Source organism: Balaenoptera acutorostrata, chromosome 1 (assembly GCF_949987535.1).
Source record: "Balaenoptera acutorostrata chromosome 1, mBalAcu1.1, whole genome shotgun sequence".
Taxonomy (NCBI): domain Eukaryota; kingdom Metazoa; phylum Chordata; class Mammalia; order Artiodactyla; family Balaenopteridae; genus Balaenoptera; species Balaenoptera acutorostrata.
Genome location: NC_080064.1, coordinates 30,707,581 through 30,725,847, shown reverse-complemented (window position 1 = coordinate 30,725,847; position 18,267 = coordinate 30,707,581). Strand labels below are relative to the sequence as shown.

At 54.2% G+C, this 18,267-nt stretch overlaps 1 protein-coding gene across 1 annotated transcript; it reads left to right on the top strand.

Annotated features, from left to right (window-relative positions):
• Positions 1-4,228: 4,228 nt before the first annotated feature.
• RSPO1 (R-spondin 1) lies at positions 4,229-17,609 on the top strand. Its single transcript, XM_007182548.2, has 5 exons — positions 4,229-4,322; positions 13,933-14,124; positions 16,102-16,251; positions 16,545-16,733; positions 17,443-17,609. The coding sequence occupies exons 1-5, from the start codon at positions 4,229-4,231 to the stop codon at positions 17,607-17,609; spliced, it is 792 nt and encodes a 263-aa protein (XP_007182610.1).
• Positions 17,610-18,267: the final 658 nt, after the last annotated feature.

Here is an 18,267-nt window from a genome sequence, read left to right as displayed (position 1 = left end):
GGCAAGGGTTTTCTTGTGAAACCCACCTCTTGGACCTGGAGAGTTCTCTTGGATTTTGGGGGGCAGTCAGGGGGACTTCAGGTCCACCTCCCCTCCCCCTGCACCTGTTGGGCCTCTCCTGATAATAGGGAGGAAGACTCTGAGCGCTTGGAGTCGCGATGGAGGGGCGCGAAGGAGCCTTTCCCCGCTGCCCTTGGCGTTGGGGGGCGGGGGGGGGCGGTCGGCCCCAGCACCTGGCTTGGCTCTGGCAGACACACTAATCCCGACAGGTCGGGCCGGCATGTACTAGGTTCCGCCCCCAGCCCAGCAATTCTTCTGCCCCCGCCTGCAGCCCTCTCCACCCGTAGCTGGTCCTGGGGAGGGCTAATGAGAAATTATCTGGATGGTTTACATTTTTGGGTCTGTATCCGGCCCCGGACCGGGTACCAATTTATCCAAATAGTGTTGCAGGGAAGAAGGTGAAAGTTATTCCAGACTTCTGGGGGGACTGAGTCCCCGCCCTCAGCACCACCCCTAGCCGTGCTCCCCTCCCCAGTCTGTCCTCCCCTCTTCGGACCACCTAGCACGTGCGGCCTCTCTCCTGGGCCACAGACTCTGCCTCTGCTTTCCACCCCTTCCCCAAGCTGGGTTGTGCCCTACACACCTCCGCTCCCTGCACCTTGCTCTGCCCTCCAGATCCCCAGTCCTGAGCAGCAAACCTTTCGCTCACTGACTAGGTTTGTAACCCCAAGACCCTTAACCTGTCCTTGCCCATAAAGTGGGAATAATTCTACTTTCCTCTTAGCCTTGCGGTGAGGAGTCAGTGAGCGCCTGGCGCATGGCAGGTGGTGCAGGCACGTCATGAATGTGAATCCCTCACCCCGACCCTGGCAGAGACAAAATGCCCTTCCTCACCCCCATGGATGCCTGAGACCTTGATCACTGCCAGCAGTTCCCATTGCCGGCTCTGCTGGTGCAGAGTGATGGGCTTCCGAATAGGACCTGCCTGTGCCATGTAGCCCAAGGGGCAGAGGAAATCAGGCAGAGGAACCGAGAGAAATGAGACAGGCTACTTAAAAGAGAGTCATTAGCTCCTATCCCCTCTCTCAGCCTTGGTCCAAGGTTGTCTCTGTGTGTGTACCCACTGCATATATGTGCGTGGGGATGGGGACGGGGTGGGGGAGGGGGGAGGGACCTCCACTCTGGAGGGACGTGGATTCAGGGACCTGTGACCTTCTGGGGCTTGGTACTGCAGCGTTCCTAGTCTGAGACCTGTCCTGACTTTAAAATCAGATATCACATAAAATTCAGAGTTTTCCACTTCTCTTTTAAAAAATCAGAAAATCTAGCAATGTGGAGCCAGTATTTCTGCCTATCAACAGTCAACTGGAATGGAATAGCAGATGCTCCCTTTGGATGGGACATTTGCCCTCCAGTTCACCCCCTCCACATCCAGTGTCCCTCCTATTTGCTGCTTGTATCCCTGATAGAATGAACTCTTAGCTCCTTTCCAGGGTTGATTCTGTATTGAAACTCTTCCTATCCAGTGATGGGTGAGGAAGGCCAGTGCCACTTGCTCCAGTGACATTCAGATCTGCAGCCTCCTCCCCATTTCCCTGCTGAGATCATGGTTTGATGGGGATACTGGTGGGAGTGGGTTGGAAGATCCTCCCTGGCAAGGGTTGGGTGAGCCTGGCAAGGGCCAGCCTGAAAGCTAAGATCCAGGAGCACTGAGGGGGAAGTAGAGGGAGGGAGAGGAAGGGTGCTAACATTTGCTGAGCACTAACTCTGAAGTGCCAGGCACCGTGCTGGGCAGGCACAGGGAGTGCAGAGATGCATAGACCTGTTCTGCCCCAAGGACCCAGGGGTACTGATCACACAGTGAGACCAAAGCCTCACAGACTCAGGATTTAACACCAGCTTTGTCCAATGTGGTCTTCCTCCAGTGTTTGTCAAGTTTAAGGACTCACGGCACCCTGAGAATGTATCTGCCAGGGGTCCTCAGACCTCAGTTTGAGAAAGGCCACCATTAAAGTTTAACCCTATCACTTTGAGTGATCACTGGGGCCAAGGCAATCGACCATAAAGATAAATGCAAATATGGAAATGGCGTAACAGTGCTCAGTGTTAAGATTAGTATCCAGATGGTATGAAAACTGTTTCTATTGCTTTTTAGATGACCATCAGAATGTAGACACAAAATGCAGTCTTGGTCATAGAAAAGACAGCATTTATTGAGTCCTTATGTGCCAGGCACCGTTCTAAGCAGTTTCATGTATTAACTAATTTAAGCTATAGAAACAACAACCACCCTCTTGTAGATAAAGAAACTGAGGCTCAGACCAGCTAAGCAACTAGCCTAAGGTAACAACTAATAAGTAGCAGAGGCAACATTCAAAGCCAGGCAGTCTGACTCTGAAGTTTATGCCCTTAAACCATCATACTCTACGGCCAGCGTCTGGGATTGTGTACTTGGAGCTGAAGACCCCGGTTTGATAAGCTCAGCCGGACGTCTGCAATCTGTGGGTGATGGAAGTGTGTGGTGGGGGCTGGAGAAGGCGGGAAGGCTCTGGCGGTTCACGCAGGGAGTACTGGAAGGGCAGGTAGGGGCTGGCAGCTGACGGGGCGCTTGGGGGTGGCTGGGGGCATCTCCGCAGGCTCGGGCCACAGCACCAGGTGGGATCCATCAGTCTCATGTAAACACTTCTCACAAGCAGCTTAACCACTTGAGTGTGTCTGGCCTTCAAAGCCGGTGGGAGAGGCCAAGGAGGGAGTGCTGAACTCCCTTGTGGGATAATGATTTATCTCCCATGCAGGTGGGCTCTCCTGGGGCCTCGCTGGAGGCGAAGGGGGAAAGGATTGGGACGGGGTTGGGAGGGACACCTCGGCTCTAGCATTTCAGCTTTCTCATTAGTTAAGCCAAAACTCAGCCAGCTCTCAGAGCAAACCTGTGAAATATTTATCCCCATTTCACAGATGAGGAAACTGAGGTTCAGAGAGGCTAAGTGACTTGTCCAAAGGCATCCTAAGCAGCCGGTGGGAGGGTGATGCTTCTCTGGCACCTACAAAGCTTCTCTAAGACTCTCTGTTTCCTCCCGTCCCTGTGTGGGTGTGGGTGTGTGTGCAGCAAGTGTGTGGGCCAATGGACGTGCAGGCATCTGTTGTGAAAGTGTGCGATACTGTGAGTGGGAAGTGGGTTTTCGTCCCCTGACTCCCAGGTTGGGCTCCAACTTCCCAGACACATTTCACTGGGGAGGGACCAGCTCCCCCTGCCCCCATCACCCGGGCCAGCGGGTCCACAGACCTGGCTCTCGCTGGGCAGGGGGATTATCCCCATTCTCTGTGTCTCTGGCCAGGGCGGGCGTCGCTGCCTCTTTTATCCTCTCACAAAGGCCAGGCCCGCAGGGCCTGCTGTGTCAGAGTTTCTGTGGCCAGGGGAAGCCTTACTTCCTTTTCTCCCGCCAAGCCCAGAGGGCCACGCAGGGTCTGCCAGCTTGTCGGGGGCCACTGCTCTAGCTCCAGGCAGGTGAAAGGCACATTGGTGACTCAGCACTGGGGAGAGAAGGCTGAGGGGTCACTCACAGAAGGACAGAGAGAGCTGCTCTTTGAGAGACATTATGTTACTGCAGCATGAAGTCTGTAGGGTAGACCTAAAGAAGGACTTCCTAACGTTAGGCAGGATGGAAACCAGGCAGCTGGTTTCTAGTGATCCACAAGTTTGATTTGAGTGTCCACCATATTCCAACTACTTGGGTAGCCAACTCCCATCCCACGTTAGGGACTCTTACAAGATAGGAAAAGGAGTAGATTTCTTCTACGGGGGTGCCGGGTGGGTAACTTGTAGTGTCCAAACGTTCTGAGTTTTCACAGTCTCCTGGGTAGGGGACCACATGGGGGGGGTAGGTGGCATAGGTTGGGGGGCCCCATGGTTCCCCAGAATTAACCCTTCTCTCTCCTCCCCCAACAGGTTGGTTTTTGGAGGTGTCCCTGCTGAAGGACAAAGAGTTCTCCCATGTGACACCCCAAGGTGCCTTTGAGGAAAGCTCTCTGGACCTCCTTATGGGCTGATGGAGAAGTGGGCTCCCCACACCCTCTCTGTCCCCAGCTGAGATTATGGTGGATTTGGGATACAGCCCAGGCCTGGGCCTCCTGCTGCTGACCCAGCCCCGGAGGCGTTAGCAAGAGCCCTGTGCCATCCACCCCCCCAGAGACCACCCCTCCTACCAGGGGCCTGGAGCTGGCGGTGACTATGCGGCTGGGGCTGTGTGTGGCGGCCCTGGTTCTGAGCTGGATGCATCTCGCTGCCGGCAGCCGGGGGATCAAGGGGAAGAGGCAGAGGCGGAGTGAGTAATGGATGCGGCTGGACCACCGTGGGCCTTGGGAGTGGTGGTGGTGAGGGTGCTGTCTGGGGACTAGGGCCTTTGGTCGTTTCATTCTGTGATGACCATTGCAGATTTCTACTTTGTCTATTACATTACTCAGTAGATTATCCTGTTTGTGGATTATCCAGTTTGTGGATTAATTTATTGAGATTACCCACTCTGTAGATTACTCACTTTGTCTGTTTTCCCCTTTGTTGACTCTGCTTTCTAGATTAACCCCTCTCTTGTGAGGGTCCAGTTTGTGGATTCTGCCCTTTGATATAACACCAGCTTTGTGTGGTATCCATGGAAGTGCTTCCCGGCCCGGTGCTCGTGGGCTGCTCAGTGTCCCCCCTTTATGGACAGGAGTTCAGGGCTCCTTTCTTTTAGTGGTGTCTGAAGTGCAGCCCTTAACCCCTTGGGGCCAGGAACCCCACACAGCCTCGTGGTGGGCAACAGACATCCCTGCCCAGATCACGGGGCAGAAACAATGGAGCAGAGAAGGTCGTGGGACAGTCCACTGCTGTGGTTTTTAACCCTGCCCAGTGGGATTCAGAGATCTGCACTGGGGGGTGAAGGGGAGGCCGTGGGCAGGAGGCTGCCCCCCCCCCACCTTCAAACCAGAGCAGCTTCCCTCTTCCCTGCTTTTGGGAAGATTCCACGTACGATGTCATTGGAGGAAAGGGTCTTCACAGCCTAAAATACTAAATCCTGTCATTGTACAGATGGGAAAACTGAGGCTAAGAATGGGGAAGAGATGACATTCCAAAGGACACACAGTCAGTATTGGAACCCAGGTCTCCTGGTTCCTGTGAGCCCAGTCTTCTTGAAAACAGAGCCTGAAGGAGTTTACCTGTCCCCACCATCCTCGCCGTCCTTCCCAGGATCCCATCCTAGGCAGTCCTGAGAGCAGGTCCCCCATTCTCCACTCGATGCCTCCAGGGATGGGGGTTCAGTACCTGCCATCGTGTCGTGGGAGTGGCCACTGCGTGTGAGGGACAGTGCCGGCGAGTGGGGTGGAGGCCCGACCCAAGCCTATCTGTCTCTCAGCATCCCACGGAAGAGATGTCACGCCCCCAGGCAGACAGCTCCTCTGAAGTCTAGTCCGACCATCTCTTTTTTTTTTTTTATTTATTTTTTATTTTTTTATTTTTTTTTACCGACCATCTCTTGCTTCATTTCTGAGGCCTTCCGACCGAGGTCCGCCAGGAAAGGTTGAAAGGCAATGGAGTTTTGTTGGGTCTCCACGGGAGTGGCCAAGGCCAGAACCCAGCCCAGAGAGAGAAGCTCAGAGAACTGGTGAAGCTGAAAATCCCTGGCTTAACAAACAATTAGAGACGGTTAGGTTTAATCAGCAGTGAGGCCTTGATTTTCCTCCCTTCTCATCTGTCGTGGCCAGTATTTTGGACTCCACGGGCCAGATGCGGTTTAGTGGTTTATAATCAGTCTCCTCTATTTCCGAGAGGCGAGAAAGAATGGGAGAGTCCACTCATCCTCATGTGATGTGCACTAGTGGTCACGCTTCCGCTGGTGAGCCGCACACTCACCTACACCAGGGGGTCAGAAGACCTGGGTTCACCTTTTGCACTAAAAAAAGAGAAAAGTACTGGCCTGGCCATCAGAATGGGCCACTGCCAGCAACAGCCAATCAAATGCAGCGATTTTGATGTGTCCAGTTTTGATAGAGCCACATCTCACAGCCTCGGCAGCATGTAGCCCAGTGTTTATTACCAAACGATGTGACTGACAGACATCCTTGATCACCATCAAGGATGCGACGAGGTTGGGGAGAGGTGTGGGAAAGACTCAAGATGCAACGAGGGTCCAAAATGGACAGAGGCTCAGGGGGATATGGGGGTAGACATTGCCAGGCAACACTTGTGAAATCGTAGCCATAAAGCTTCAAGTGTGATTGTATAGGAATACAGTGAGGGTTACATGAGATAATAGGTACACATATTGTGAAACGTTTGTGAAATATCAAGCTCTGTATGGTCAGGATGCATGTCGTTGTTTTTTTTTTTTTTAATTTTTATTGGAGTATAGTTGATTTACAATGTTGTGTTAGTTTCAGGTGTACAGCAAAGTGAATCAGTTATACATATACATATATCCACTCTTTTAGATGCGTGTCATTATTATATAAACAACCTGTGGACCATTTTGCTCCAGGGTTTCCATGGGAGTGGACGAGGGAAGAAAGGATGGAGACAGCACGTGTGGCTGCTCTGGCCCCCACCACGTGCAAGGGCAGTGGGCAGCCTGGCGGGCAGAGGCAGGCTTGCTGTGTATATGAGCCTCAGGTCTGTCGACTCTGCCATCCCGTGACTGCATGCCAGTGGGGCCACCAGAAGCCACCCAGTATAGCTCTGATGCAGAACCACACACCAGTTTTGAGCCCAGAAATGTGTGATCTCAGGTCTGAGAGATGGTGTCCCTGCACAGAGGGGAGAAGTTTAGCTGTGAGTCCTAAACCCTGACAGGGCGTCCTCCTCCTGTCCCACTCACTGAGGACACCTCCCCTCCCCGAACCCTCTCTTCACTCACCCTCACTGACCCTTGCCCTCTGCTGACCGCCTTCCTACCTGGATTTCCTGCCCATCACGGAACCCTCTTTCCCTCACCATGCCTCTCACTGAGTGCCCCTCCCCTTACTGACACCCTTCTCCCATCTGATTCCTGGGCCCCTTTACTCAGTCCTGCCCCCCGTGAAGCCTGCATTCCTTCACTGAACCCTGACTCTTCCAGAAGCTGGACTCCCCCTTTTTTAAATTAATTTTTATTGGAATATAGTTGATCCCCGATGCTGTGTTAGCTTCCGCCTCACAGCAAAGTGAACCAGCCACACGTATACATAAATCCACTCTCTTCCAGATCCTCCTCCCATACAGGTCACGACAGAACACTGAGTAGAGTTCCCTGTGCTCTACAGCAGGTCCCTATTAGTTATCTATTTTATATATACTAGTGTATATATGTCAATCCCAATCTCCCAATTTATCCCTCCCCTCCCCTTCCCCCTTGGTAACCATAAGTTTGTTTTCTACAGCTGTGACTCTATTTCTGTTTTGTAAATATGTTCATTTGTACCATTTTTTTAGATTGCACATGTAAAGGATATCATATCATATTTGTCTTTCTCTGGACTCCCATTTTTGCCCCTTCTCACTGCCCCGTCCTCCATCTGGAGCCTTCCTCCCCCCCGCCACTAACCGTCTGTAGAGTCCCTCTTCCCTGGCTGAAGCCCCATTCACTCCTTGGGCCATTCCACCCCCAAACAAAGGTCAGCCCTCCTCTGGGTCATGGAGAGTTCCCCTCCCTTGGCGTTGACCCTCACCCAACCCCCCGTAACTCCTCATTCCTATCCTGTCCCGCTCCCCACACTTTATCAAGCCCCGCAGTGAGCTCCATCCATATAATCCCCTCCCTGAGCCTCTGCCTCACTCACCACATCCTCAGCCCTACATTCTGGGGGAGCCCTATGCCTGTGTGGAGCTTCACCCCTTACTGGGCTCCCATTCAGAAACAAGACAGGCTCCACCCTCCAAAGCTCTTTCTAATGGGAGGAAAAGACATATTAGCAGATAATAACAACACAAGGTGATGTCTACCATGATGGATTCAAGTACTGGGGGCAGGGAACACAGAGAAATACTCCATCCAAATTTTACATGGAGGTGAGATCAATGGAGACTTCCTGGAGGAGGTGACCTTAGTTCTGAGGCTTGAAAGAGTTAAGCTCAAGAGGAGGCAGAGGGTGTTCCAGGCAGAAGGACCAACTTGAGCAAAGGCACAGAGGTGTGAAGTAGTGTGATGTGTTCAGAGGAACGAAAATAATTCCATATTGCTTAGAGGTAGTGTGAGGAGATGAGGTGGATGGGATCAGCCCATGGAAGCTTTTTAGGCCAGGTGGAAGAGCTGGGTATTAATTCTGTAGCCAATAGGGAGCTATTGATGGGTTTTAGGCAGGGGTGTGACACCATCAGAATTGGGGTTTTGGAAAGATCTCGAGATGAGAAGGTTGGGGACCTGGGAGAAGTGAAGTCCCTGGAGAGGAGGCACTGTGACCAGAAGCCATTCTTCAGGGGGGTGGGGGCTGAGCCACCCTGGGGCAAGGCCTGACTGTAGAAACATCAGCCCGAAAGGGGTTTGCGTGGGGATGAAGGGGGCAAGAAGCACCAGGGAAGGGAGGAGGGCACAGCCCTTGCCTTCCTGCCTCATGCAGTGGGCTCCACTGAGTGCCTGGGAGCGGGGGCAGTAGGGTGGGGGTGGGAAGGGCAGAACTGCATGAGGGGGTTTTGTGAAGAGCTTGGAAAGAGGCTCCATCAGCTCCCTGAGCGCCCTCCCCATCACTGAGCCCACGCGTCCTCAGCCAGGCTCCAGCCCTGCCAGGCTGCCTCCCTTGCACGCACCCCTCCCGGCAGCAGCACAGAAGCCCGAGGCAGCATTTCAGATTGTGAATCTGACCACGCCCTTCTGAGGTCCCTTTCCCTGTCAATAGACTAAAGCCCTATTTTCCATTCTGTGGATGCCCTCGGATGGTCGGTGCCTCAGAGCCTTTGCACAGGCTGTTTCTCCTGTCTGCACTCCCTCTTCACCTAGCCTGCTGCGTAAGGGCACGCCCTCCATCGCTCCTCCAGTCCTCACAATGTGCAGCCAGCCCTAGGTGGGTGTTTGTTGCTACATCTCCACATCCCCAGTTCCTAGCAGTTCTGACACGTGTTAGGTGTGCGGTGAACGTCGCTGGAATGAATGAGCCTCGGTTTCTCCCTTTGAATCATTATGTAACCTCTGCCCATACCCAGCATCTTCCTTGGACACCCCCCCACCCCGGCACACACAGAGCCCCCTCCACTCTGGCTTTCCATCCCCTCGCTGCCCATCTATTTGCCTCACTAAGCCGAGAACACCCTTTGGTTCCCATTCCCCTTGATAAGTGTCTCTTTCCTCATTGGACTGCCCCTGCCCATTACCAAGCCCCTCTCCTCCTTGCTGAGCACCGCTCTCCCTTCCTGAGCCCCCAAACCTCATGGAGCTCAGCTCCCTAGTCCCTTGTCCCTGACCCCAGCCTCAAGCCTCAAGACCTGTCTTACCACCTGAGCTCTGTATCTTGACCCTCCCGTATCCTTGGGTCTTCACTCCATCACTTCACCCTGCCTCTGTCTTGTGATCACATTCCCCACCCCCAGCTGGTCTCTCCTTTCTGTCTGTGTTCTCTGACCCCCTCTGTCCCTCTCCTCACTTTACCCCCCCACCACCCCTATCCCCTCCACTCACTCTTCAGCCCCCTGTGGTTTGCCTGGCATCCCACCACTCCACCAAACTGCCTTTCTTGAGGTCACCCAATCACCTCTTAGTGCACGTGTTGTAGATTTGCCCAGGGCTCCCCAGTCATGGTCTCCTCCCAGCCCCGGTCCCCGCAGATCTCGCCCTTTTCCACTCGGTTTCCATCCCCCGCCCCCCCTCAATGTCCTTCCATCTCTCCAACTATTCCTTCTCAGCTTCTTTCCGGGCACCTTCCTCTACTTGTGTGTTGGATGCGAGTACTTCCCAGGCCTCAGCTCTTGGTCCTCTTCTCCAGCTGCACAGCTCCTTCCCCCGGGACGCTTTCCTCTCCCACGGATTTAACCCCCAATGATGGCTCCCAGGACAGATCCCTGAGTTCTCTCCCTTCTCCATAGCCAGTCTCTTGAATGAGATGGTTCTCTTTCCTCACCTTCCTTTACCCTTCAGCCACTGCCCTCCACTCTCCACCCCCACCAGGGATGCACTAGCCTGTTTGTGGCTGATTCCTCACGTGACATCTCAGAAGTGTTTGGCGCTGGACTCCCCCCTCCTCCCTTGAGCGTCCTCTTCTCTTGGCTTCCGTGATGCAACATGCTTTTGAGTGTCCCTGCCTGTCTGGGTGCTCCTTCTCAGCCTCTTAGTTGGCCCTTCTTTTTCCATCCTTCTCTTCCATGGCTAATGCCTCTTCTCACTGTCTGTACCCTCTCTCCTAGTCATCTCATGGACCTCTAGGCCCTTGATGACTGTTTTATATTAAGGACTCCGTGTCTCGATCTCCAGGCAAAATGTTTCTCTTGAGTTCCAGACCCACAGGTTCAGCTGCCTAGTAGACACCTCCCCCTGGATGTCTCATGAGAACCACAAACTCAACACAACTCATCATTGCCTCCACCCAAATCTGCTCTTCCTCCTGTGGGCCCTGTCTTGGTGAAGGACCAACGGCTACCCCATCACCCAAGCCCAATGCCTAGGCATCACCCTTGACGTGTGCCTTCCCCGGGCTCTCACCCCACGTCCAGTTCATCACCTAGTCTCATTGATTCTACCGCCTGAATATCTCACCCATGTCTACACCTTTCCATCCTCTTGGTTCAGCTCCATCTCTTTGAACCTGGGAGTCCTCATCCCTCCAGGTTTGCCATCCCTACAATCTGGTCTCCACACCACAGAGTGATCTTTCTAAAATGGAATCCTGGCCATGTCTCCTGTTTTAAAGCCCCCAGGGATTCCTCATGGCCTTTAGGATAATGTCCATACTCCTTTATAAGGGTTCGAGGCTGTTCCTCTTCTGGCCCCTGCTTCCCTCTCCACTCACTCCACACACCAGCCATGCTGAACTAATTTCAGAGCCCCCGTTGGCCGCACTTTCTCTTGCGTGTCACTGAGAGCTCTGAAGGGAGATGCACACAGAGATTTTTTGTTGGTTGAGTCGGGGGTGGGCAGCAGGATTCTGAGAAGGCCCTTTGCAAATCTGTCCTTAACAAAAGTGATAAAGAAGGAATAAATGAGTTACGGGAGCATAGTGATAGAGGCCCACAACTGGGACACCTGGATGACTTTGGTTTTTGAAACCAAGGCAAAAACCTAGAGGGAGCATTCATTTCAATAATGAATTAAATAAAAACCTTGAGTATAGACAACTTAATATCTTTGAAGTAAACGTGGTACCTAAAATCTACAGTGACTTATTAATTTGTAATACAGCTGAATAATGGCCCAAAGTGGAAAACTAATCCCAAGGGGGCTCCCTCATAACTTCGACACCACATTTGGAGCCTTTTATTTCTCTTACAATGGCCCAACCAACAAGAATGATATTACGTTTTAAATTCATTGATTAACTAAATGGTAACATTGACTCTATATAAATAAATTCTCTATTTAAAAAAATCAGTCTGGCCATGCTTTCAGTTTGCATGTCACCTTGTATTGTCCTACCCCCTGGCTTTCATAAACTTTGTCCCCTCTGCCTGGAACACATATTGGCTGTGAAGCCTTGTTTAAGTAATTCGACCTCTCCATTTCCTCATCTGTGAGAAAGAGGATGAAAAAAATGTAGTAGTACCCCCCACATGGGTTGTGAGGATCAAATGAGCTAATACTTGTAAAGCACTGAGAGCAGTGCCTGCCACAGAATAAGTGTTCAACCTTTAGGAATAAGCTGCCATGATTATGATTATGATTTTGTTGTTGTTGTTTTATTGTTGTGTTTGTTATTCCCCTCTTCTCTTCTGTTCACCTTTCTCTTACTCGTTGCCCTGTTCTGAAATCAGGGATCATTCCTGGAGCAGGTGCTCCTCCCTGCAACCCTGCAGAATGGGCATCCTGATCTCCCTATTTTGGTGGTGGGAAGGGAGGCCCACAAGATGCAGTGTTTCACCCAGGGTCACAGGCTGGGCAGTCGGCTCAGGTCCAGCCAGCTGAAGCCTGAGCTCTGGGTCCTCCTTTGCAGCACGATCCCCTGCCCTCTCTGTTCTGAGTCCCCTGGCTCTCTGCATCCAGCCTGTATCTACAGCTCCTTGCTGACTGGTTCCCCTTTTAGTGACTGGCCCCACCCATCCCCTATGCCGAACCCGGGAAGCACTGCAGCCTCCCCCCACCGCCCCGCTCCGATTGGTCACCATGACCATACTGATTGTAGTCCTTAAGCAGCTCTCATATCGTTTTCTCTTCATCTCCACTGAACACAACTTGGTTTAAGACTTTCTCATCTTTCTCACCTGGATGATCAGGTCAGCTTCCTCCCAAAAGGTCCTCCAGTCTCTGGTCTCTCCCCAGGCTGCAGAGGAAGCTTTCCAACATGTAAATCAGACCGGGTCTTGCTCCTGCTTGAAACTTGCCAATGACTTCCTGTTGTCTAATCAGCTCTGAGAAAGATGGCCCCAAAACTCTGCGAAACAAGGGTTCTGTGGCCAAAATGTCTCAGAAGTGCAGTTCACTCTTTCCCCATTTTAGAGAGTCACTCTAATTCATAGGAGCATAATAAAGGCTGCAAAAAGTCCTGCAGTAAAGAAGCCTGTTTAGACTTGTTGGACCCGGTGGTTCTCAGTCTCACCTGGTGCAATGGCCTTTTCTCCACATCCTTCTATGAACATTTAGGGGAATCACGTTCCAAGGAATACTCTTTGGGAAATGCTGCCCGACAGGATGGAATTCAAGTCCATTGGCATGATATAAAAGGCCCCTCCTGATAGGAAACCTTATCTTTCACTTGTACCCCAAATTATCCGCAATTCCCTTGGGGTCATTCTACGCCTCTGTGGTCTTGCCCCTGGAGGGCCTTTGTCTCCACTTCCCAAAGGACAAATCACTACTTATTCTTCAAGAGCTGCCCCAAGTGGCACCTCCTCTGTGACTCCTGCCTCCCTTATTTCTGGGTCCTCTATCGCTTGGCCTTGTGGCTGCCGGCATATCCCTGGTTGCAGGTCTGTCTGCTCCCCTGAGAGATGAGTTCAGCGCGGCCAGGCGTCTTTCCCTCCACGTCCCCAGCACTCACACTGCACATGGTACCTGGGAGGGGCCGGGTGAGTGTTGGCTGAACAAGTGAATGAGGAAACAAGATCAAAGGCCTGAGACTCGACTCTGGGGCTGGGGACCGTGCTGGCTCAAAGGATGGTTCCAACCTCAGCACCTTTGACATCTTGGGCCACATTGTTTTTGTAGGAGATGCCCCCCGCATCGTACGATGTTTAGCGGCCTCCCTGGCCTCCGTCCCCCAGATGCCACTAGCAAGCCCTCCCCAGTGTGATAATCGAAACGTCTCTAGACTTTGCCAAATGTCCTCTGGGGAGCAGACTCACCTCTGCTTGAGACCACTGTTGTGGACGCAGGTTATTCCAGCTGTCTTCCTGTCTCTGGGCAGGTGGCCTCTTTCTCGTTATGCCTCTTGTCCTTAAAATTTTCTCAAGGACAAAAGCCCTCCATCCATACCTGAGGCTGAGCTTTCCTTCCTCTGGGGTGGGGGTGGGGATGAAGGAATGTGTACATTCCAGGATGGGTGCAGCTTCAGTGTCTCCTCTGGGGATGACGGAGCAAGCCTGGAGGGTGAGTTTGTGTTGTACCTGGACCTAAAGAGGCACTTAGGGTGGATGGCAGCTCTTGCTGTGCTAGTTCCCTTGAAGGCAGATCCTGGGGAGGTTTATAAAGCAGCCTTGCAGAGAGCTACCAGCCTGGCCCGTGCTTTCTGAGAAGCACATTCATTCTACGGGCTGAAACTCCTGTCTACTCACTTCCCATCCTTGTGGGAGCCTGGGAAAGACGGAGGTCTCTCCCACAGCTGCCTCTCACCCTTGCTCCATCCTTGCAGTCAGCGCTGAGGGGAGCCAGGCCTGTGCCAAAGGCTGTGAGCTCTGTTCGGAGGTCAACGGCTGCCTTAAGTGCTCACCCAAGCTGTTCATCTTGCTGGAGAGGAACGACATCCGCCAGGTGGGCGTCTGCTTGCCGTCCTGCCCACCTGGATACTTCGATGCCCGCAACCCTGACATGAACAAGTGCATCAGTGAGTGTGGGTGGGGCTGGGTAAGGGCGCCGGAAGCTCTGGACATGGGGCGGGGGTGGGGTGGGGCGGTGCTTTGAACTGTTGATGGACTGCAAGAGGAGTAGAGGGATACTGAGGAGGGGAGTTCTTGATGTAAATATCCAGCTGCTGACCAGACCTCTCCCCAGACTTCCCACCCACGTTTCCAACCCATACCACAGCCACATCTCCTCCCTCCAAACCTGCACTGACCTGTATTGGGTCACTCTCAGTGTCCCAACCCATCACCCAAGCCACAGACCTGAGAGCCAACCTCTCATTTATGCCCCCACCCCATCCATCCAATAACCAAATTGTGCCTGCTTCATCTTCTTTCCATCCTCACTGCCATGGTCTTATTCAGGGTCCCATGACGTCTCTCCTCGACCATTGCAATAGCCTGTTCATCTGTCCCCCAACCCTCCTCCGGCTCCCTTCCACCCTCCCTCTGCTCTGCGGCCAGAAAGATGCCTCTGAGACACGTAACCAAAAAAATCACTGCTGGTTCCACTGATGGCAGGGAAATTCAAGCCCTGGTCAGCCTTCTCTCCCCACCCTTCTCCCCCCACTCTTCTCACTCTGCTCCGCTGTCTCACACCAGCTACCGTCCCACATGCTCCAAGACACATGCTGTCACACCTCCCTCTCAGCTGGGGGACATTCAGCGAACACTCTCCTGTAAGCAATGCCAGTGACCTTCCCATTCTGTTCAGAGCCTTGGAGTTTAGAAGGCATTTCCAGACCTCCTATCAGTTAAGCATCACAACCACCTTTGGAGGGAGACGGACTTAAGTGATGGTACCCTTTTCATAGCTGATAACGTCGAGGTCTCAGGGGAAATGACTGATCCAAGTTCAGCCGACTTGGGTTCTAATCCCAACTCTGCTGCTTATTCACTGTGTGACCCTGGGCAAGTCGCAGCCTCTCAAGACTTCATCTTCAACATGTGGGTGCTTTGCTTTTACCCCCTAGGGTTGTTGTAAGAGGCATATGGAAGCCCTCAGGGTCTGGCACTCAATAAACAGCTGCTGTTATTCTTACTTTCATTCATATTTTGCCTGCCACCAAACCCAGGAATCAGAGGCCAGGAGGCACAGAGGAGGGTGGGGTGGCGTTGGGAAGCTTGTGAGAACGGAGGTAGGACCCCGGGACTGCCCTCTTGGTCCTCAGGGATTTGGGGTAGGGCGTTCCTGGCTGTGCCAGCTTCTGGGAAACTGGCATCCCAGGCTTCAGGGGCGGAGACTGGGAAGAAGTCAGCTCCACCCACAATCCAGGAGGGGAGAGATTGTGAAAGACCCCTCCAGGTTCTAGCCTAGCCAGGCAACCCACCCTCCCCGCACTTCCCCAGAGGAGGGAGAGCTGGCAGGAGGGCTTCAGGGAGGGACCCAGGAGTCCAACCAAGGTGGTTCCTGGAACCCGGCCTTGTAGAGGCAGAGGAATTTGCCCTGGGATTGCTCTCCCCTACTCCAGGCAGATTCGTGCTGCCCCGGGCAGGAGGAGCCAGGCTCTGGGGTGTTGTGGATGCCCAGCAATAGGGGGAGAGGAGACCACACAGCCACTCTCGGGGTGTCATTGTATCCCTCGGTTCAGCTCTGATTAGGTGGTCCTTGGGGTGCCGTGAGAGGCTGGGACGCTCCTCTCACCCCTACTAATCTCCTCTCCTCTGAAACCAGCTCTCTTGGGCCTGCCCTTGGGCTCCCGGGCCTGGGATTGGGTTGGGGTTGAGGTTGGCTGACCGTGGCAGGAGTCCCAGCCAGCCCTCAAGAGAGGCTGCTTTGGCCTCCTCTCCCCCCATCCCCTTGCCTTCCTTTCTCTCCTCCCAAGACTCCCCTGTGGTAATTGCAGCCCCAGGCCCCTGTCCTGCCCTGTGTGAGTGGGTGTGGCTGGGTGGGCACGGGGACCAGGGGAGGCGTCCATCCGCGGCTGAGCCAGAGGCCCCCAATCTGGCCCTCTCCTCAGAATGCAAGATCGAACACTGTGAGGCCTGCTTCAGCCACAACTTCTGCACCAAGTGTAAGGAGAGCTTGTACCTGCACAAGGGCCGCTGCTATCCCGCCTGTCCCGAGGGCTCTGCGGCTGCCAACGGCACCGTGGAGTGCAGCAGCCCCGGTAAGGCAGGAAGGCGCGGCGGGCAAACACTGCGGCCCAGGGTCCAGGACCCCGGAGGAGGGGCGGGCTGGGGGGATCTGGCCAGAGAGAGCGTGGGCTGGGCCCTGTGCAGCGAAAGCGCATCACCACCGCCCTCTGAGCTTTCCCTCAGGACTTTTCTGACTTCTGGACTAAAGACGCCTCTAGCCTGGGGCTGCGGCTGAGAGCAGATGAGAGGGGCTCCCCTGGGGTACCTCGGGCCAGGGGAGGAGACATGACCCCCTTCTCTTCTTGCTTCCCTCCCCTCCTGCCAGCACAATGTGAAATGAGCGAGTGGTCTCTGTGGGGGCCGTGCTCCAAGAAGAAGAAGCTCTGTGGCTTCCGGAGGGGCTCGGAGGAGCGAACACGGAGGGTGTTGAACGCCCCTGGGGGGGACCACACCGTCTGCTCTGACACCAAGGAGACCCGGAGGTGCACGGGGCGGAGGACGCCCTGCCCGGAGGGTGAGCTGCGGCTTCACCTCCCTGGGGTCGGGGGTCAGCACAGCCACGGGAGTTCTGACCCCCTCTGCTTCCTGCCTGTGGCCCAGGAGAGGGCTCAGGCCAGGACCCAATGCTGTGCAAACCCATGCCAGGCAGAGAGTGGGTCCTGCAGCTGTGTGATGGGCCGGGAAGCTTCTATGGCCCTATCCCTCCCCATTTCTTCTGAGCCAGTGGATGTCGGCACTGGAATTGCCCTCAGAGGTCAGATGATGGGGGCATGGAAGGGGGTGTTAAGACCCAGAGAGGTGCAGTGATTTTGCCAAGGTCACACAGCCTGCAGGTGGCAATGATGTGGCAGTGGCATGGGGTGGAGGAGTGGCGGGGGGGGTGGTGGTGCCGTCCTGCCTGTCCCGAGAGCTGCAGTGACCATCTGGGAGATGCCCTTGGCCCATTGGGATCCAAGGTCTGAGGAAGACGTGAGGAAGAGGAGGGCGTCTGGTTCATCGAGGGGTGGAGGGTGAAAAGGCTCATGGGACCCTTCTCAGTACCCATGTTGCAGCGCCCTCTGCAGTCGCTGCTTCTCAGAGGAGGCCTTGAGGGGACCCCGACTGCCCTTGGGCCTCCTCCCCACCTCCCCACGCCCAGCTTCCTCACCACATTCCTCCTCGGGCCCTTGGCCATGCCCAGGGCCTCCCTGCTGTGTCAGGACGCCCTTTGTTGACTCTTACAGGGCAGAAGAGGAAGAAGGGCGGCCAGGGCCGGCGGGAGAATGCCAACAGGAACCCCGGGCGGAAGGAGAACAAGGAGACGGGTGCCGGCGCTCGGAGACGCAAGGGCCAGCGGCAGCGGCAGCAGCAAGGGACAGCGGGGCCGGTCACCTCTGCGGGGTCCACCTAGGGACACTGTTCAGCCTCCGGGCCTGTGCAGAAAGAGTCCAGCACTGCTCTGTGTGATGAGAGCTTTACCGAACTCGAGCACTGGGGGCAACGCATACACACACTCTCCACACATACACGTACACACAGATACGTGCACACAGACCCCATGTCCAAACGTGTAACTGACATACATGCAAACGTGTGCACACGCGGACACACACACACACACAATCGAGGTTACCGGAAGACACTTCTGTTCCTCGGACATCCTTGGGTCAGCAGGGCAGGGAGGCAGAGGGGTCATCTCTGCCCTGCAGGGGGCCTAGTGGCACACACTTGGTTTGTGATGCTCCCAGTGGACACATCAGAGAGAACATTTTCCAGCATCCAAGCCCAGACCCTGCAGAGTGGCGGCTGCTGGAGGAGCTGATAGGACCAGCCTGGTGTGGCAGACCGCAGCCAAAGCTTGAGGAGTGTTCAGCGTCTCCAGCTGTGTGACTTTATCTTTGGAGAGTATTGTTACACCTCCATGATCCATATCAGGGCTTTCCTGACTCTGAAAACTGCTTAAAGGTTTATTTCAAATTAAAAACGAAAACCAAATGACAACAGTAGCCACAGGTACCACGTTTCTTTTCAGGGTATGGGGTTGGTAGAGTACACGGGAGCAGGAAGGG